Source organism: Amblyomma maculatum, chromosome 10, assembly GCF_055883805.1.
Source record: "Amblyomma maculatum isolate TAMU_Amacu chromosome 10, ASM5588380v1, whole genome shotgun sequence".
NCBI lineage: Eukaryota > Metazoa > Arthropoda > Arachnida > Ixodida > Ixodidae > Amblyomma > Amblyomma maculatum.
In genome coordinates, this window is record NC_139353.1 from 22,930,353 (window position 1) to 22,951,497 (window position 21,145).

At 49.0% G+C, this 21,145-nt stretch overlaps 2 protein-coding genes across 2 annotated transcripts in view; one reads left to right on the plus strand and one right to left on the minus strand.

Annotated features, from left to right (window-relative positions):
• Positions 1-2,922, plus strand: part of Sos (Son of sevenless guanine nucleotide exchange factor) — a 34,480-nt gene extending 31,558 nt beyond the window's left edge. The window contains exon 24 of the mRNA XM_084582220.1: positions 1,653-2,922. Coding sequence (XP_084438346.1) covers positions 1,653-2,182 — 530 coding nt within the window. The 3' untranslated portion in view covers positions 2,183-2,922. The remainder of the gene's footprint in view (positions 1-1,652) is intronic.
• BBS8 (tetratricopeptide repeat protein 8) lies at positions 2,824-17,867 on the minus strand. The gene is made up of 11 exons (XM_084581215.1): positions 17,646-17,867; positions 17,165-17,180; positions 12,716-12,945; positions 9,893-10,033; positions 8,528-8,710; positions 6,961-7,071; positions 6,743-6,882; positions 4,449-4,620; positions 3,777-3,899; positions 3,588-3,671; positions 2,824-3,038 (listed from the first exon to the last, which is right to left on the minus strand). Exons 1-11 carry the CDS (start codon positions 17,865-17,867, stop codon positions 2,934-2,936), a joined length of 1,527 nt encoding a protein of 508 aa, XP_084437341.1. The 3' UTR covers positions 2,824-2,933.
• Positions 17,868-21,145: the final 3,278 nt, after the last annotated feature.

Here is a 21,145-nt window from a genome sequence, read left to right on the forward strand (position 1 = left end):
ATTTGCGGCAGGATCAACGCGTCACCGTTGATGGCCGTCTGTGGGCATTCACAAAATCGATCTTGCGCACACCTTCCGATATTTCAACTTGGCTGTCAAAATCCTATGAGTAGTGCTTCTAGAAACGCCAGAAACCAATATGCAAAGTTCGTCGAGCGTGATGCTCCGATCTTGCCCCACCATTTCTTCGACCTTCGTGACTGTCTCATCAGAAATTGACGGTCTCCCGCTTCTTTCTTTGTCATGAATTTCAGTGTGACCAGTTGTGAACTCCCTACACCACTCGCAGACGTTTTTAACATCTATGCATGACTCACCATACACTTCCGTCAACTGACGATGAATTTCGATTGGTTGAACGCCTTTTGCGTTCGCAAATAGAATAACTGCGCGAACTTCGCACCTGGCGGTAGCGACAAACAGGAGCTCCATTCCAAATGCCTGCCGTGCCAAGACTGAAGGTCCCTTTCACGATGAGTCATGACTTGTTTGGAAGACGGGGAACAATGAACACAGCAGTATGGCGAGCAGCCACGCAAATAGTTTCCTGCAGCCGCAGCCCTTTGAAGACTTTACATTTGGGATTACCCTCGTACATATTTTCCCATACATGTAGGCTTGCCTGCATACCAGCGATGAAGGCTTGCCTGCATACCAGCGATGAGTAGATCGTGTTGAACAACGCTAATCACAGTAAAGAGCTCTAAACACTTTATTACAGGATACACCAATAGCCATAATACAACTTAAGCGTACTTAAAGAAAGTCTGAAATTTGCGCTCGCTTGACAATCGCTGTGAGTGTCGCTTCCAGTAGCATGTACAATGGCGGCAGTATTTTTTGCGTGTATGAAACCAATTAGTGGCTTGATGACTGCAGGACATCCCCAGCCTTGACGATCGTTTAAATTGTAATTTTTTTTTCGAGGCTTCCAACTTTCAAACCCTGATGTTTCATCTTGAGAGCTATCGCGCCGTAGTCGTGGTCGGCACCATCTTCCATGGACACACAATCGGCGATGGCGATAATGTAACGGCCGCACCTTTTGCACGGTGACAGGCAGTGATTGCAATGGTGATGGCGCTTATTTCACCGCACGTAATGGTCCTTGCGTATTTCTCCACGCCAGTTTGTTTTCGGTGCATATGTTGAGTTTTCATGTTTCTCTTCTTAGTATTTTATTTTTTATCAATCATTCAGACAAATTTTAGTGGTGAACATCTACTGAGCGGTGATAAAGCTATCGTTATATCCGATATACCGGCAGTAATCGATCGTTATATCTGGTTTATTTTCACATGGGGACAATCAGAAAGCTAATAAATCCCAAGGTTTTTACCATTATAAGCAGTGTATCGTTGTATCTGTTATCGTTATAAGTGGACTGTACTGTATAACAGTGGGCATTTTTAGCACCATTGTTAAGCATCCGTTGCTTTCGGCTTCATATACCACGATGTTGTCTCGCGGAAAAGAGCATAAGAGTACCATGTAAACACATGATAGTATAGCGTGAGGTGGGAGAGCCTTCTTATATTTAGTCTGCCTATATGCGCAATATACAGGATTTCAAGTTCTGTTTTGCATGGCCCTTGGTGACCTAGATTTGAGTTGCTGCAGAGTTAACAAAAACAGCGTTTGTTTCTCTCCAGCCCTGTCGCCTGCAACAACACCTTCAGCACCACCGTCCCACCCGCCTCCACCACCGCCGCCATCTTGCCCCAACTTGCCACCTCTGCTGCCTCCGCCACCGCTGCCGCCCCGCAAAAAACGCGACTCGTCCACATCATCCTGTGACCCGGCGTCGCCGACTGGGACGGCCTTCTTCTCGGACGGGCCTGACCAGCCTCCTCCACTGCTGCCACCCCGCGACGGTCCTCCACCTCGGGACGCGTCGCCACCCCCGCCGCCGCTGCCCCCTCGACGGGACGGCGGCTGGACGTTGCCCAGGACGCCGCCACGCACCGTGCCGATAGACCAGCCGCAACGGACGCTGTCTCGCCGAAACTCTGCCCACAACGGAGACCTAGCAGCATTGCTGGTGCCAGGCCCACTGCCCCGCCGAGATGTGGCGGCCGCCCTGTCCCCGCCGCCACTCAGGCCCCCGCCCTCGACAACACCGCAGCTGCCGCCCAAGACGCACAGGCAGCCGCAACTGGTGGTGAACCACAACAGCAGGTAGCGCCCGCCTTCTCCTGGGCCGGCAGCCAAGCTCTAGTGACCCGTACCTTGTCTCTGCTTCGGTGGGAAATGAAAGCAAAGGTACCTTTGCCTGCAGCCTAGTAATCTGAGCCAGAATTAAGTGTAGGACACTGCCAGCAGGCCACTTAGGGGGAGCCAAGGCAGATTGCCGCCCTGGAGAGCGAACGCAGTCTTCCCCAGCAGATCAATTCATTGCATCAAAAATGAACTGTCATCACTTTGTGGCAGCCTTAGGAAGCCAGGCTTACAGACGTAAACACAAGGTGGCCCTTTTGATTTGCTGATCCTTGAAGCTGTGCCGGAGTCCAGCTGCCTCGATTCACCAAGGAGTATTAGGGGCCCCACCGTAGCCAAGCCTCTTGTAAGTCAGGCCAGAGCACAGACCTGACTTCTGCCGAGACTACACCGCCGCCGCACGGGGAAGGCCGCCTGGATCGGGTGGCCCACACTGTCAGGACTACAGCGTCGTCGGTCAACGGAACGGCCCCAGGTCTTCAACCCAGGGTTCAAGCAGCGCCTTGCCATCGCAGCAACATGTGTATATAGACCAGTGCCTGTGGACGGCAGGACCGGCAGGCGGGCATTCACTTGTGATTTTTTTTTCTCCTTGTTGTTGTTGTTATTACCCGAGTGTTTGGGTGGGACAGTGTGTTTCCTTCTTTGTGCCTGCCACACAGGAACAAGGTAATTTATTTGCCCAATAAAAATGCAGTGGCGGCTTGTGGGTCCTCTCAGTGACTCTGGAAGAAGGCTTGCACCTTCTGCAGGAGGTCAGCACTGGATGCATGCTGGCCACACCTACTCGCTGCTCGGGCACAGCCTTGCAAGTCTCCTGTCTGCGGGTGAAAGCAGAAAGACGGAAATCGTAATTGTGCACACACGTCGGGGTGCAGCAAGGCTGTCGGGTAACAGTGCTGTATTCATATTAAAGCCCATTCGCAGCACGAATAAAGCAACGACAGGAAGAAAACACACACGACAGGACGAATGCTGCACTTCCAACTAAAGTTTATTATGAAAAAACCAAGCTTAAGTACAGAGCTACCATCACCTTCTGACAGTCAAACATGTGTGTCTAAAAAAGCCACTTCATTATCATGTAGATAGAGGGATGGGGTGCTGACACATCCCTCTATCTACATGATAATGAAGTGGCTTTTTTAGACGCACATGTTTGACTGTCAGAAGGTGATAGTAGCTGTGTACTTAAGCTTGGTTTTTTCATAATTAACTTTAGTTGGAAGTGCAGCATTTGTCCTGTCGTGTGTGTTTTCTTCCTGTCGTTGTTTTATTAGTGCTGCGAATGGGCTTTAATGTGGATCATTACCAACTGGCCCAAACATCGGTGTTATTGCTGTATTCGATGTGTACTGCAACGAGCGTACCTGTTTGAGCACGAGTGCATGGTTGTAGTGAGCCTCGCACAGTTCAGGTGCCATCTCGCCAGCCGTGACAAAGTAGGAGGTCGCCTGTTAGATTGGCGAATGAGAGCAGATTTGGTACTAATGCAGCGCATGCAGAACAGATTGTTCTGGCTATATGCATCAACGCTTGGCTGAGACTCAAGCTATTACCTGATCGACATTGCCATTAGCGAGCTCGAGGACGCCCAGGTTGTTGTACGACTCGGCGTGCCCATTGTCATAGACCAAAGCGAGGCGGAATGAGCGAGTCGCCAGCGTTTTGTCACCGGAGCTCTGCAAAAGTGAACTTGTCAGACAGCCAGAAGTTTGCCTTGCTATTCGGCTACCAGTTGCTGCCATTGTCAGTCTTTATTAATTAATAGACTCGCTGTTCTAGTCCATCAGTATGTTGCTGTCGAACTGCCCAGATTCATCCGGTCGTGTAATAGTCTCCTTTCAGTATAGGCTATTTTGAGTTTCAATAACACGTTTCATGGAAGGGCGACAGTTTTTAATCTGCCCTGACGTACCGACATAAATTCAACGCAGATATCGCGCCATTCTCTGTGCGGCGGTAAAATTTAGCGACCGGCTGTGACAAGTAAACTGAAGCCGTGGCGGCTGCGCTGTTGTGCGTGACATTTGCCGAACGCTGCACCATCTGAACTATATTGCAACATCATGATCGCGGGCACCCCTTCGTCTTTATGTGAACGCCCCAAGTAGCTTTTTTTTCTTTTCTTTTCTTTTATTGAGCCTGAATGGCTGTGTGTTTCGAACAGTCGGACGTTAGCAATCCCATAGCGTGGAAGTTTGGGAGTAAAGTCATTTGGGAGTGCGTACCAGCGCCACGAGGCCTAGGTTGTACCAGACGTCGGCGAGCACCTGGTCCTCGGCCAAAGCCAGAGCCCGGTCGAAGCAGGTGAGCGCCATGTCGTACTGCTGCGCGTAGAAGCAGCACAGCGCCAGGTTATTGTACAGCTCAGCCGTCGGCATACCCAGCTGCAGCAGGCGCCTGCACGTCAGTCGTGCACTTAGCCAGCGTTTCGAGATTTTCATCTCAACGCTAGGTTGAAGTGAAATTTGGAATTCGTTAGGAAATTTGGGCTTAGGCTACCGCCCCACATATAAAGTCACGCTTGTGAGCGTGGCCTAGGGCTAACGTGAATGCAACTGTCCTGGTAGGCCGATTCTGATGTCACCTTCCCATACGAAAGGAGAGGTTCGAGGGTGGAAGCTTGGGCGAGTTGGTGACTGTTTTCTTGCCATATAGCGCTAAACAGACAAGGACACAGCGAGACACACGGGACGAGCGCCCGTCCCGTGTGTCTCGCTGTGTCCTTGTCTTTTTAGCGCTATGTTGCAAGAGAGGTTCGAGTTGAGAGCTTCTGCCGAACAACGTTGGACAACCCTACGGCCAATCCTTACGCGGCTATCTTGCCTTAGAAATGTCTTCTGCCCGCTACCGCCTGCCAACGCTATGCTCGTGATTTTGAAGCGAAAGTTTCAGTGCGGCATGTAAAGCGCTGTGCGCAGCACAAGCTGCTACTGCACATGAGCCCTAACAATGGCAGCCAGCTGCGCCGTATAATTGGTTCACAGGAAGGGAAAGGCGCAGTATTTATCACTTGTTTCTGTGGGCACCTGAACCGCGCTGTAAGGGATGGGAGAGAAAAAGGAGCCGTAGTGGAGGGCTAAAATTATTGAGATAGCGGTAGAAGCCGGACCGCCCGCGCCGAAGCCCAAAAAGTTCGCAACTGTAAACTGGGACCTATTGAGGCAGAACCTTCATGCCCAAGACGAAATCGCAGACATAGCATCTTGGGGCACAGACATTCTCGCGGCATTTAAAGAAGCCACCGAAGAGGTGGAAGCAGACGAAGCGCTTGATAGGTCTGTGGCGCAAGAAAAGGGAGCTAGAAGCAAAGCTTGCCCAAAACGGGGAATATGAATGTACGCGCCTCCTGGCCAAACAGAACAGAGATATTGAGGAGCATGCGCTGTACTTAACTAGACAAAACTGGGGCAACATCTGCGAGCAGATGGACCGCGGATTCACAAAAGCTAACACCTGGAAAATGCTTGGACATCTTTTAGACCCGCATAAGACAAAACACGAAGCACGCCAACAACTGCAGGAACTCGTATATAAATACGAAGGCACTGTACGCTAGAGGCATGCTCGTGGTTTTGGAGGCTTCAAATGGTCAACACCACCGACGGACAATTTTTTTTTTCGACATATTGGGGTAACTTCCGCATTAAATGAACAAATTTCGTTCAGAGATATTCATGCGACCGTAATGCATTACCTTTTCTTTTACAGAACACAAACGCAACTTTCTGGGGGCACAAAAGCATATTCCTTTCTATTTCCCTCACCAAAAGCTGGAAAAAGGGAGCAATGGAACTATTTCAGAAGTGCATGACAACTGTGGTGGTGGCACGGAAAAGGGAGAAAAGGTGGAAACTTGGGCATTGGGCTTGTTGGTTCTCACATATAATAATTTCCTTCCTCATTCACATGCTTATCCCCTTATGTTGCCTCCCTCTGCCTAAGTATACTTACTGCCCAGGCCTCTAGTTGATCTCTCTCCGGTGAAGACAAATGAATGGATGGATTGACAGCAAAGTATGAAAAACTTCTTCCCCTGTCCGTTAGTAAAGTGCAGATTACCTCATCAAAAAGTCCTCTAAACACCCGTCTCTGGGTAGCAGTGAATTCGTTTTTGCAGGGCCCCGGAGCTTGGAGTGCGACATTAATCATTTTCTCACTTTGGTTGTCTCTTGTTTACAGAGCATGTTGTTGTTGTGGCTGTAGGAAGAAGGAAAAGAAAATGCACGGGCCTGCTACTGGCTCTGTAGCTGAGCCACCTCCGCTGCCTCGTGCAGACAGAAGAGAAAATAGAGAAGAAAGAAAAGGAAGAGGGAAAGAAAGACGCGCGCCGCAACAACAACCGTCGTCCACCACCGAAGTGGTGGCGGGTGCAATGACGGCCTACAACAGATAAAAATTCGGTGGCAGGCTAGCCCCCCGCCGAAAGCGGCGGTGATCTACCTGCCCCAGTCCCATCAGTGGAATGTACAGAGCAGAAGTAGGGACAGTCACCCTTTTTTTCGACTAAACACGGGCTGACCTGTAGAACCTGAGCGCCATCTCCGGTTGATCAGCATAGAAGTGATGTGTGGCGACGCAGGCGATGGCCTCCACGTGCACCGCGTCCTGGGTGAGCAACTCTCGGTATAGCTTCGCTGAGCGCTGCAGGTCGTGCAGGCCCTGGTGGGGGAAAGAGGGTCGCTGACGCCGCAGGTGTTGCGGTGTCTACTTCAGATATGGTGCGCTTCATCATCGTACCTCGTAGACGCGCGCCATGGGCGCAATTAGGGCCGCCTCGTTCGGAAACTTGTCCAGACCGCGTCTGTACGCCTCCACAGCGGCCAATGGCTGGTCCATTTGCAACTGCACCTGCATGCCGGGATACGTCGTCCCGTCGCGTTCGAGTCTCTTCCAAAGGGCCGATATAGCATTCAATTTCGTGCTGTCGGGCTCACGGAGCCACCACAGATCCAAGACGCTTTAGGATGTAAACCTTTTCGTAAGGTGGATGTAGTAAAAGAAGATTAAGGATTAACGTAACTGTATTACTAGGGACAAAATGGCTACCTTGGTTTCTGAAATACGTGTAACATATATTACAATTTTTGCTCGTTACCTGTGTTGCAGCTGACGTCATCGAGAGGCAAACTGCTTAATCTATCTTGCCCACAGTTTTGGTATGACACTGGCTTGCACTCGCGCCAGTGATCTGTTTCCACTCCAATTCTTCCTCGGGCTCATTTTTCCCTCTTTATTTTTTTCATACAATCGCTGCTTCTGATAGAGGAGCTGAAATCTGGCATGGCTTGCCAGCTCTCAGCCCTTACGTACCAAGCACGTGCGCAACTTTGTAAAGGTGCAATAAAATATCGTATTGTAAAGAAACGTCATAAGATACGGCTCGTGCACATATACTCTTTCTCTGTGCGCAAAGCCAACGACAGCGGCAGCATCGCCAAATAGGTCAAGTATCTCTACATTCGGATGGCTGGTAGATCGCAGTATTCTGCGATTTCAAGCGACGCGCAGGCTGCCGTTGCCATGGTGGCGAAAAGCGCTCACTCGGGACGCCAAACTAGCCACTGGTGGCGCTGAACGCAGCACCGCCGGTGGAGACTCCTGGCGGGCACACGGTTCCTATTGCAGCTCAGGTTTCAACGTGCATGGTGTTGCCGTGTGGGCACGCATTAAATACGCGCGCCTGCTATTTGCCCCCATGCAGTATGCACGCTTTCAAGATATGCTGCCTATGAAAACGAGCAGCAACTCTAGGTCGACCGAAACGGGGTAAGGGCCCATGAGGAGGCTCTGCAACCGCGCGCTGGCTACCGTGACTACCTTTCGTCATGACGTCCTGTCGACCGCTTTGCATGTTCCATCCCCTCTGACGCATATGCCATATCCAGGTGCAAAATAAAGACTGGAAAACGGGAAGGCGACTTTAAACAGAAATTGTGTCTTCATATGCGTGATCACCGTGCCATAGACCTCGCCATGTTCTACGTATAGTGTTCAGACAAGAGTTGGGAAGGGCTATGAACTGGTACGTCTGAGGGAAGCCTTTCAAATGCCACTCAAACGAGGCCCGTCAACCCGTGCCGCCTAAATGTTGTCATGACGTCGCAGTAGTTGTCGCCAGGCGTAGTATCATTGATAGATTTGTCTCTGAGCGATATAGGAAGTCAAGAGGCAGCCTGTGAGCAAAGCAAATTCGCATTAATATTCTCGTCAGATTTGCTTGCTCGGTGCAAAATCGACACAGATCGGCGTGAAGAGCAGCAAGATGAAAGCCGTCATCACGTATGCGTAAGAACTGGGTAATTACCCTGGCCAGCCATAGGTGCGCCCTGGGCAGCGGGTCCCCAGCCTCGGCGGCTCGTCGAAACTGGTGCTCCGCCTCACGAAGCATGCCCAGCCGCAACAGGCAACGACCACGCTGCAGCGACCACCAACCGCAGCAGTCGGACGCCCTGTCATGGCCGCCACCGCCGCCGGAAAGCTCCAAGGCCTGCAACGTGCCAGGCGCTATTCTCATAGGAAAAGCTTATGCCGCCAAGCTCCGTCGTCATTCATAAGTGCGATGAAGATAGTGCCATTGGCGTAGTTATGATGCTGGAACTGACGGGTTGGATGCCATTGGGTCGGAAAAATGCGCTTGTTTTGTCTTCTGCCTACGAGGCTCCGTGATTTCATAACAAAGTCTCTCGGTTTCAGCGACTTCTTTGTGCACATTGCTTCGGTGTGTATAACGAGGGCTGACCCAGATTTTAACTCGTACTGAAGCATAAGAAAAATGGACAAAAGCGATTTATACTAGTCATGGTTTGCACAAGTAATTGCAAGGGGGTGAGAGTGAGATGCATGTAATCGTATTGGTGACACCCCCTTTGAGTTTGTGTTAGGATTGAAGCACCCTAGAGGCGCCGAGATGAGCAAAAATTAGACACAACACGCGAAAGGAGTAATCCCTGCGGTTGGTTGTCTTTTTGCACACTTTTTATCAAAGGGTAAGCCTTTGCAGGGCGTACGTGGACTGCAGCGTCGAGTACCGCAGCGCAAGAGCTCTGAGAGCTGCATAGAATCGGCTACGCGTATCATCATCATCATCATCATCAGCCTGACTATACCCACTGCAGGGCGAAGGGCTCTCCCATATTTCTCCACTTAACCCGGTTCTGTGCTAGCTGCATCCACTTGACCCCTGCGAACTTCTTAATCTCATCCGCCCACCTAACTTTCTGCCGCCCACTGCTACGCTTTCCTTCCCTTGGAATCCAGTTTGTTACCCTAAGCGATCATCGGTTATCCTCTCTTCGCACTACATGTCCTGCCCATGTCCATTTCTTCTTCTTAATTTCCACTAGAATGTCGGTAACTTGAGTTATTTCTCTGATCCACTCTGCACGCTTCCTATCACTCCGCGTATCATGCATGTGCATATACGTGACCAGAAGGAATCCGTTCATGTTTGGGCGTTTGAACGTTTTTCACGAATACGTGCCGAACAATATGAAGGTTCGTGAGTTATACGCGAGAGCACCAAAAACACTAGCGCGAGCAGTAAGTATACCTCCTAATTTTCACTAGGCAATGCGTGAAACAGGTTGGATCGCCGAAGTTTGCACGCTATTATTGCGGCGGCACACCGTGACTGACTGGCGAGCTAATTGTCTCTGAGGTGGTTTCTCACCTGCCTGACGTCGCCCCGGTGGTGGTAGAGGAAACGGAAGAGCGGTTTGGCGAACCAGGGCTTGTCTGGCCAGCCCGACGAGGCGGCGCCTAGCCGGCCAAGGTCCTGCAGCACCGCAGGAGCCGCAGTCGAAGGCCGGGCCTGCTGGGCGGGAGAGGGATATCGCGTAAGTTGGTCCCGTGTGTTTTCTCGGCCATGCCTGTGTTTACAGCGTTCTATATTAGACAAAACCGTCGCTTTAATTGAAAGTGAAGCTATGCTAGTAAGAAAAGGATAATTAAATGCGGTATCGCCGCATCCAACCGTTTCTGCGAGAAAAATGAGATAACATCATGGCAGTTCTTATTTATATATATATATATATATATATATATATATATATATATATATCAGGCATCAAAAGTCTGAACTGAGTGACGTAAGGGAGGAACTGACCAGCGCTCGTCTGGAATTTTGTTCGACAAACATATGTCAGCATTCCTGGTTTCACATTAACATTTTTCATGTTCCTGTTTATAAGGGCCGCCTTCCCATTTCGGCTTTAAACATTTTATTTCGAGGTCTCTTTTTTCGTCCCACCGCTGCATGAGCTCTATAGGCGAGTAGTGAGACGGATGGGGACTTACAGAGGCTTGTTTTTTTAGTTCCGATGAAGGCCTGATGTTGTGTGGTTAATATGTGTATTGTTACGAATAGGCGTCAGAAGGCGGATGTGAGGAGCTTCATCCACCAGAGGGTGCTGGTGAAGAGGTGCTGCACACACACACACACACACACACACACACACACACACACACACACACACACACACACACACACACACACACACACACACACACACACAACAACAACAACAACAACAACGGATTTTTAGAGGAAGAAGGATCCATGTTTTGCTGACGCAAGGAAAAAAATTTGCTGGGGTTTAGCTTTAGTTAAACCCGGTAGGTTGCGTAAGCAAAGCCGACGTAACTTCTCTTTCTGTTCCTTCTTCTTCTTCTTCTTCTGCGGCGCGGCTACCGACTTGGTTTACGCGACGGGCTGAAACCTGGCGTAGTATGGTTACGCAATAAAAACGACCGCATATTCCGTTGCTGAAATGTGAGATCGACAGCTGTTGTTACTAACACCCTTTCTTCGGGTCAGGACACCGAAGCGTGCACCATTTAGCTGTTCATTTCGGTATAAACAGAGTGGCAAGATACGCGGTCAGGCGCGCGTGGACGCTCTTTCATTCGAATGTGAAATCTTTCGACTCCGCCGAGTGATGAAACAGTTCCGGTCTATGACGTAAAGTACGTTTAGGACCACCCGTCGACTGTCTTCGCCATCCACACTCCTTATAGCTGCGTCGTCCACACCCCGTTACACGCCTTAACGCTTCCTGCGCCGCATTCGAAGAAAGGAATCCGCGCGCAGTTATTTGCGGCACCTCGAGCATATCGGACGAGGATTTCCTCACCCATTGCACGCGTCACGAGCAAGCGACAGCAAGAGCCACGGCGCGGCCGACTCTCGAACAAATGCTTGTATCTGGGCTTTGAGTGCATACTTTGCTTGTGCCTCGCGACACAGAAGCGTTTATTATTACTGCCCTTCACGACTTCCCGCGGCACTTCTGTGGAACGGGGAGTCCTCATCTAGCACATCACGATTGTTTCTTCGCATCTGTTTATTTTTATCATTTCCACATGGCGCCATAGTTTTAACAGATGAATGCTTTTGCGTATCGTCGCCAGGCTGTCGGCCCGGTTAGCCATGCCTGGAATTGACTGCGCGTGCACAAGGTAAACACTCCCTAATAAACATGCGCAGGCAGAGCCCCAGAGTGGCGGTGGCAGTAAGCAGAAGCACTCTGCGCATGCGCTGTTAGCGGCGAAAAACTGTCACCAGTGCCAGCGTCGCCCAGCTATATTTGGCACCTTCCATTTTCTCATATGCACCATAATTTAATACTTCGTGAGGCTAGCCTGCGTTGTGTTCACGTGCAAGTCATAGCTGCGTAAGGAAAGTAGACATGGATATGAGAGTTTGGAGGAGCCTGTTGTTTACCGCGACGGTAATCACGGAGGAGAAAGACGAGGACAGAAAGAGGACGAATTACGAGCCCTCAGAGCCGAGTGTTTGCGCTTCTTCCTTTCGTCCTTCTCTTCTTTCGCTGTGATTACAGAAGCTATTTATGGCACTTGCTTCTATAGTGAGTGGTCTGTTTTGGCGCTCCCGCGGTTTTCTACCAGCTCGAGAAGATTTTGTTTCTCCCTCTTTCATCATTCTGTTAGTCTTAGTTAATACTGCTTGATTTTAATAGTGGGAATTTATATATTTTGATAATGCCGGCCCTTAACAATTACTAGATTTTTATCTGTAAGTATAGACATTAACAAAGTGACCATATATAGATTTAAATCATTCCGCAACTCTGCGTGCCTGCCTGTTTAATCTGCTTTGCATTCTGACCCCCCCCCCCCCTCCCCCACGCCCTCTCTCTTTCGGAAGATCTGCGGATGCCCTTGAACCTAGATATGCTCTTCCGTTTACAGGGCGGGCGCTGTGTTCCAACTTGCAGTCAAGATCCCGTGCACGTCTATTATTTGGCACTTGACCCGGATAAAATCACTTGTTGTTACAGCCAGTGTTCTTGCACTTTGCAAGTGTGCCTTTCTGTTCGCCTCGAGTCTTTTTCGCTGCTTATAGAAGGTCCAAAATCAAGATCCATTTCGCCCAAACCAAGATTTCGGAAGCAAAATAACTCTGAGAGAAGCCTGTGACAGCCCACACGTGCAGGAACGGGGCAATAAGAGTAGCTGTGTGCTATGCACGTGCCGTTCTGGCCGCCGTGCCTGGTCCCGCGGAGGTCCTGAGCGCCCTCTCGACGCCCAGCTGGGCGGTGGACACGGCACGAGACTGGGGTCTCCGCCGTAAGCCAGTCAGGGGACGGCCTTCTCGCGTCACAGGCCTCCCGGTCGCAGCCGTCGGCGGAGCCGGAGCCCGAAGAGATGTTCCCGGTCGACCCGTCTGCGCCGTCGCCTGCGAGCAAAGGACCCCAATGAAAACTGAACAGGGACAAGACAGTGCAAATTTATTTTGAGTCATGAGCAAACAGGACTAATATTTAAGATCTATTTAGAAAGAAACCAACATTGTTTGAGGTCACGGCAAGCATGTAATGTCCCCTCATGCATCTGGGGGTTCTTGAGGTTCTAATAAAATAAAAAAAAAAAGTCGAACAATATAGTTGTGATAGTAAGAAACTTCATCGGTAAAAATAGTAGTATACTGAAACGAGAATGGCGATCCCTAGGCCCTGAACTGATAGTCTAGATTTAAGCTGATAGCTTTCAGCACAACGGCCGCATGGCCAAAGAAAAGAAGGAAGAGAAGGGCGAAGACAGCACTAATCATTATAAATCAAGAATGCCAACTAGCCCAAGAACTAACTCTGCGGATGGCCTTGAGCACGTGGTTTTGTTCACTGCGCGTATGTCGTCTTTAATTTACTAAAATTCAACTGTGAGTTTGCGCGCGTCGTGTCCAGTTCTGTTTCTGCAGTCCGCGTTTTCTACCGCAGTTACCCCGTTTCCCAGGTGAATATCCACCCACTATGGCCCAGCCTTCCGCTCTACCTCAAAGACCTCCGCCAAAGCTGGCTGATGACCGAGGTATGCATGAGAGGGGGAATAAGTGGGTTCTCTTGACAATGCCAGGCTATGTGGAGGAAGCTCGCCGCCATCGAAAGGCGGCCGCCGAGGCCGGGATTCGATCCCGCGTCCTTGGGAACAGTAGTCGAGCGCCGTAACCACTGCGCCACCCTGGATATATATATATATATATATATATATATATATATATATATATATATATATATATATATATATATATATATATTATTATTATTATTATTATTAAATTAATTTTTACCAGGGGGCGAACAGTAGCGAGTATCTCACATGGTAAGCACAGACACTTATCTTCCAGAGCATGACACGATATATGCGAGAGCAAAGAAAGAAAGCTTTGCAATCTACCGCTGACTCAGCTTTATACACTAATAGCATTTGAGAGATTACTGCAGTCGGCGAAACTTTGGTGGTGGCCCTTTACAATAAGCTAACGCTGCAGTTTCGATAGCATGCGTGTTATCGATCCGCGCGTGCGTGTTATCCCTGCGTATTGATAACAGGTGATAAAAAAATTGCATGCGCTGTCACTCCCCCGCTGAAAGCGAACACCCCTCGTAATACCGAGATAGAGGGACGGAAGGAAGGAGGGGAACGATCGCCTGTTGCTGCCGGATTTTCTGCCTGTCGCGAAAAGAGAGAACGCGTCTGTCTGCGCATCTTCGAACAATTGACTGGAAAGCTTTCACAGGCCGCTCCAGAGCAATGGCAGATATGCTTTCTCTGTACTGTGTCGCATTTTGTGAGGACTTGACTGTGATTTCCAGATAAATGCAGCGTCGCATTTTGAACACGGCTTACGCTGTTTCTCAAGGTTACCGTGTGTTCGACAATGCATCGGCGTGCAGCGGTCGAAATCACAGCATTGTCTGATATGCCGGAATCTGACGCAGTGTCATAAGCAGCTATGGGATGCCGCGTAGGTTATTCCAATTATCGAAAAATGACCACAGGTCAGCTAATCTCTCAAGCACAGTTTAGCGTCACGATAACGAATGATAATGTTGCAAAGTGTTGCATGTTACAGAAATTCCCCGAGAAAAAAGAAAAGTCATACAAACATGCATTTGTGCTCCTGCATAAGCGCACAGAAAACAATAACTTGATCAGAGTGACTGCATGAGTGGCGTCTTCTCAAAGCGCATGCTACCTCCTAAAATGATTAACCAATCCAAATGAAGCTCACCTTGAAAAAGAGCTGCTGAATTCACCACAACGAACTCTGAGCTGATTTCAGCTAATGTAATTTCCTTCAGTGAATATCGGTTTTGTTCAAAGTAAAGAAAAAAAAAATCGACAGTCGTCTGCAGTGGAATGTTGTTCGGCATTCCATCAATGCTTCAGCTCAATACTATATCCCAATTTTATCAAAGCGCCTGATGGTATTTCCTATCTACTATACGGATTATCATGGTCTTCCTTGTGGCGAAATTAACCCATGAACACGATCCGCGGTCGAATAAAATCAACGACGTTAGCGCCGTGGACGCCTTAAGAATAGCAACATTATCACAAAGTATCAGCAGTAAACCTTTTTAATGCCAAAGCCCCACTTTTCTAGGTCAAATCGGTTCGCCATTCCCTGTGCCGTCGTGGTTTGGTTTGTGGGGTTTAACGTCCCAAAGCGACTCAGGCTATGAGAGACGCCGTAGTGGAGGACTCCGGAAATTTCGACCACCTGGGGTTCTTTAACCATGCGCTGACATTGAACACCACATGGGCGCCCTGCTTTTCGCCTCCATTGAAAAGCGGCCACCTCGGCCGGGATTAGATCCTGCACCCTTAGACACAGCAGTCGAGCACCCTAACCACTACACCACCGCGTCAGTGCCCTGTGTCTTCGAATTTGCAAGCGCTGCCAACTCGGCCTTGGCCAATAAGCCGGGAAGGTGAGATAAGAATCCAGCTCTCCAGGAGGACTCTTGGATCTCGAGATAGACAATTAAGCTGTCTGTTGCGTTAGCCTACGACTTGTTAAAGCGGGGCTTTATGTTGATGTTGGAATCTCGGGCATCATCCATAATGGTCCTCCTCACGAGCTTCTGGCAGGCAATGGCAAATACAACGACTAAGTCATTTGCATCTCTACCAAGGTAAGCTAGGTCATACCAGTTTTAAGATTTCTACACTCTTGGGATCGCCTACATGTATTAAGTCGAAAGATCGCTCGCGCATAGACTCCCGATACGAAAACGCACGCTGCGTTAGGTCACGTGGTGTAGAGAAGTGATTGGCATACAACTGGAGGCACACGAGTTGGTTCGAACCCCTATCGCTTAACTGGACCAACAGATGCAAGCCAATTACGCAGCTAAATGGCATGACACCAGCCGGAACGCTGAAAAAACGGTTGAGTCACATTTTTAATACGGAAAAGGTCGTACGTGTGCCAGAGGATATAAAGGGAAACTGCACTAACACGGGGAGTATCTGTTGTGCATGCCTCTGTCGTAATCGCCACTTCTCTGACTTGACAACGGCTAGCGTCACAGTTTCTATGGCAACTGTGACGCGATTCGAAGAACTCGTTACCAGGAATTCAAATTCCAGACCCTATTTTAGGACTAGAACCCTTGATCATACTTAGGACTCGAACGCTCTATCTTCTTTCTCTCTCTCTAAAACTGGTGTCGCTTCATGTGGACAACTTCCGCGACAAGTTCTCAGGACAATATTTTGTCTCGTGAGCCATTATAAGGCTTTCGCCTTAATATTCACCATGACTACAAAAGAAACCTCGCTGCCTCTCTTAGTTATCATAACCATCTTAATGAGCCGAGGTTCGTCTTGTGCTTCTTTCAGATATCTGTTCCCCTTGCCTTGCTCCAGGTGCGGCCTTTCCATCCCACACAATTTCTTAGTTCCACGTGGCACCCTCTTAGTGTTTCTCTTCCCTTGCTCTGCTGCCCAAACAAACATTTGGTTATCTCTTCTGAGTGTTACATATGTGCCTTGCCAGTTCCTCCCCATGATCTTATCCGGGATATCAATAGCTTATGTTTGTTCTCTAGTTCTTACTTCTGTCATCTAACCGCACAACACTATCGCACAGCCCTATGCGATGTCCTTGGGGTCATACGCAGCTTTTTGTTACTCTGCAAGAGGCTTTGGCCCATAGCCTACCTGTATTGTGATTAGGCCCTACTTGTATTTCGCTGTCTGTTTCCATTACGTAGCTACATTGTTTCTCCGAACGAACGTGCGGCTGTTCCGGTACCCTTTTATCGTAAGTACACATTTTAGACTTCCGTATCTCTTGGCAGCGCGCCAGGTAAAGCCACAAAGGGCGGCTACCACCAAATGCAACCTTCCTGCCAAGCTAGCTTTGCCGCTTATGACCCAAGAGCTACGGTGAAGTTGGCGGGATACGCGCGTTGCGGATGACGGAAGCCGGCGGCCGCTAGGAATCCGCGTGCTGTTCTCCGTACGGTGGAAAATATCACCATCATCAATGCCGTAAGACGATTCCAGGAGGCTCATATGTCTGCTGATTAGTAAATATAACCTCTCACCGTCGACCCGACGATGTTTCGTAAAGGTTTCAATGAAATACGCGTATGGTCAGAAGGCTAGGCACTCGTTTTTCTCAGTGCACCTTGGTCAAACGTAGCCTGTAACATTCCATTGTAATTAGCAGGGTGCTCAAAAACACATAAGCTCTTTTTTTTTTTTTTGTATACGTTAATAATTCTATACAACGATAATTGCAGCAGACAAACTTTCCGGAGTTCGCGCTTTATCTTGGTGGCGATAATATTAGTAGTAATAGAAAGAGAACTTAACGTAGTGGTGCTAGCATAGTCATCAGCACTCTTGCAGTTGTATTATGGGGATTGAGGGATCATGAACGAGACGCAGAGACAGTCATACCAAGGCCACTAACGTCTGCCTAAGCAGACAATTCATTGAATTTCGCGTTAACGGGATAGCGTGGTCACCTTTTGCCAAGCATTGTATGCTCATTTACGCTAGAGCTATCACCATGTACGTACACGGTACAAGTGTAGATGTAGCTATCACTACTTCGTCCTAGGGGAGATAGCTATATAAAAATTCCATCCAGATAAGGGCCTCGCCTGGTTGTCGAGCAGCTCCTCGGCAAGAGGCTGCAGCCCGTCGAGCTCGAGCTCGTCCAGCCACGCATGCTGCGTCAGAGCCAGTACGCCGAGCCATTGCAGCAGCTGTGGCTCCGATGAGGAAGAGCTGTGGCGCTCGCAGAGCTCGGCGCACTCGGAGAAGTGGCGCCTCCGGTACAAGCTTAGCGCCTGCTGCACAGGCTCCAGCGCCACCACGGACATTCTGAAGAGCCTGTCAGTGTATTAGGAGGTAGTTGAGCAGGACATTTGCTTATAGAGTTCTTGGGCTGTGCAATAGAAGCGATCACTTCGTCCCGCCACATACCGAAATATATTGACGGGGCATGCTTGTGCAAGAAACTAACAACATATACACAATACAGAAAAGGTGTACGTCTTGTATCTAGGCCTCTAGGTGGATCTTTTTGTTCTGTTACCCGTGTTTATTATCGAACATAAGCGGTATATATATGTGGCAGAAATAGAAAAAAAAAAAGGGAGAATGGGGTGGGGCGCTTTTGGCAAATATACTCTCTGATTGTCAATATCAGTTTACAAGTATCTCAAAAGAAAAAAGTGTATAACGCGGTTGCATCTTTCCAGCACTCAACAGTGGGGCAGAAGTGTGAAGGCAAACGAGAAGGGTATGCTACAAAATGAGGACAACGCAGCCAGCTAATGTAAGTAAAATGATAGATGTAACGTTAATACACAGGAAGAGGGCAGAGTGGGTCAAGGAACAAACGCGCGTTGATGACATCCTAGTGATGATGATGCCGATGATGATTGTTGTGTGGTGTGAGTGTCTGACCCATCCTCATCGAGACCGCTTGCATTTAGTAGGGGGAGTCCGTCAACAGCCGAAGTACACTGTCCTGCTGGTGTCAACCGCGCAAACTTCACCCGCATAGATGCATTGCTGGCCCCATGCTGCTAGCAAATGTCTGTTCGAGGAGCAGGCTGAAATGTCACCATAGACGGCGTTGTATTCAAAGCGTGACTGGTGTACTACTTCTACGGTGTCTAGTACTACTTCTCTGAGTTACGTTTGGAAACAATAAATTCTCGAAAGGGTCAGCAGATGGCATGATCATCAACACTGGCATGTTGAGGGCCCGCTCCATTGGTTTTGTTCTATATTTATTTACTCGATTTTTGTTCCCTGTTCACTATTCCCATCATGGCAGATTTCCCTGTTCAAGAGAAATCTGCCATCGAGGCTCATGCATGAGAGTACACCAGCGCGCTGGCTGTGTCTATCCGCTGGACTATATGCGAGACCAAAGTTCTTTGACCTACCATGCCTGTCGCAAATAGAAAACTGTAGAAATCAAAACACAGGCATCCCACGCGGTCAGCAACCATACGCGAGCGCTACCTTTAGGAGTCATGACCCCAGCAGTTCCTTTCCCTACCACAGGTGACGCGACAGTCTGCATCTCTGCAACATTTTCGGCAAAACAGCGCGGCTTGTTGCGAAACTTTCACAGCTGCAGCGGTTTGCGCGCGGGCAGTCATCACTTGCCTTGTCGCTTCAGCTGCGGGACCAGCTCGCCTTCCCCGCACACGAAGGGCTGACGGAGGCTCAGTGGAATGCGTGCTTGCGTTTGTGTACGACGCGTTGCCACGGCAACATTTTATTTGAGCCTATTCCTCTCCTCTGTCGCGACGCTCTCCTTCCCGTTTTCTCTGCTTCTGGAAGCGCCAATTTAGAGCGGAGAGGAATTGGCTGAACTGACTGAAAGAAGTGGACTATCTTTGGAATTTGGACCCTACAATATCTTTATGCAGTATCTAATATGCTTCGGCCTTATCGCATCTCGATTTCGGTGTCCTTTGATGATATCAAACTTCTCATTGGGCCCACGTATGGAAATCCAGCCTAATGATTGGAAAAAAACTCATTTGCCAGTTCCCCACTACACCAACAGCGGCATTTACATGAACTGTCAAAGCGCTGCAGCCTTGCCCAAGGAATGTATATGAAGGAAAAGGAGAATGGTTGGGGGTATAAAAGCTGGCGTGGGCCAAAGATGATCTGCTTCTCAGCTCGTAGGGGGCGTCGCAATCTATACGCTTATGTTCACATCTAAATAAGAGTCGGTGGAGAGAGGCTTAACTGCCAAGCATTTTGTTTTATTCCTAACGTGTCCGCCACCAAGAACAGTTTCGGCTGATTCCTGCTGGTCAGTCTCTGCATGCTGATTCCAAAAACCCATTCACACTTGCTAGTCGGGAAATGAGTCCGACCAGGCCTGTCGCATGCGACCAGGGAGCCGCCCTGCTCAGCAGATGTTGATACTTGCAAATAGGCGACACTCGAGTCGCTTTCCCGAATTAACCGGTCGACATTGATTATATATATTAGCCTCCAAGGGAAGGAAAGCGTAGCAGGGGGCGGCAGACAGTTAGGTGGGCGGATAAGGTTAAGTTCGCAGAGGTCAATTGGATTCAGCTAGAGCAGGACAGGGCTAATTGAAGGAATATTGGAGAGGCCTTCGCCCTCTCCCGTATATGTATGTATGTATGTATGTATGTATGTATGTATGTATGTATGTATGTATGTATGTATGTATGTATGTATGTATGTATGTATGTATGTATGTATGTATGTATGTATGTATGTATGTATGTATGTATGTATGTATGTATGTATGTATGTATGTATGTATGTATGTATGTATGTATGTATGTATGTATGTATGTATGTATGTATGTATGTATGTATGTATCAGCAACGAGAAGGCGAATGGTGCTTTTCTAGCCTTGAACTATGCCATCGTCTTCGGCCTAATATACAGCGACGCGAAACAGCATTGCTGTACCATCTCGGTGTTACTTTTACAAAGCAACTCTGACTCCGCATCGGCATGACTGAGTACCCGGTCTTTAGCACCGCAAAAGATACCCTGTGCTTTGCCCTGGACCGCCTCGATAATTGGTTTAAGATTTTTGGACCATGCATGGCCACAGCAATACCGGGCCACTGACTGTGCTCCTCGTTCGCTTTAACGTCCCCTCATTCCTCTTCACCAGTGCAGGTTAGCCGACCGGTATATACTCTTCTCTCCTGGTTAGCCTCCTTGTCTTCATCATTCCTCTTTTTATCTCCTGCAACGCCATTAAGGATGATGTGCATTTATACAGTTGTTCTTCCTCTTGGTCCCTTATTCCCCTTTTTATACATGTGGCTTCTCCTTTTTCTAGTCCTTCGTCTTCTCCTTCATATAAGACTGTGACGTAGCCCACAGCGTGTTTCGCGTGTCATGACAAGGTACCCGTCCCCTCCTCAGCTTTGCTTTCTTGAATCGCTAAAAGGGCACCGAAACGAGGAAAAAGGGAAGCCGAATGAAATGGGGATATACTGGCACGTCTGCGCGTTTTAATTCCGTGCTCCGCGACCGGAACTTCCCCGGTCGGCAGTTTGTTCTCATCAGAGGCCAATCGCATCGAGTCAGGGCGGGAAGGAAACGCCTATCGATCGGGCCACCGCGACGCGC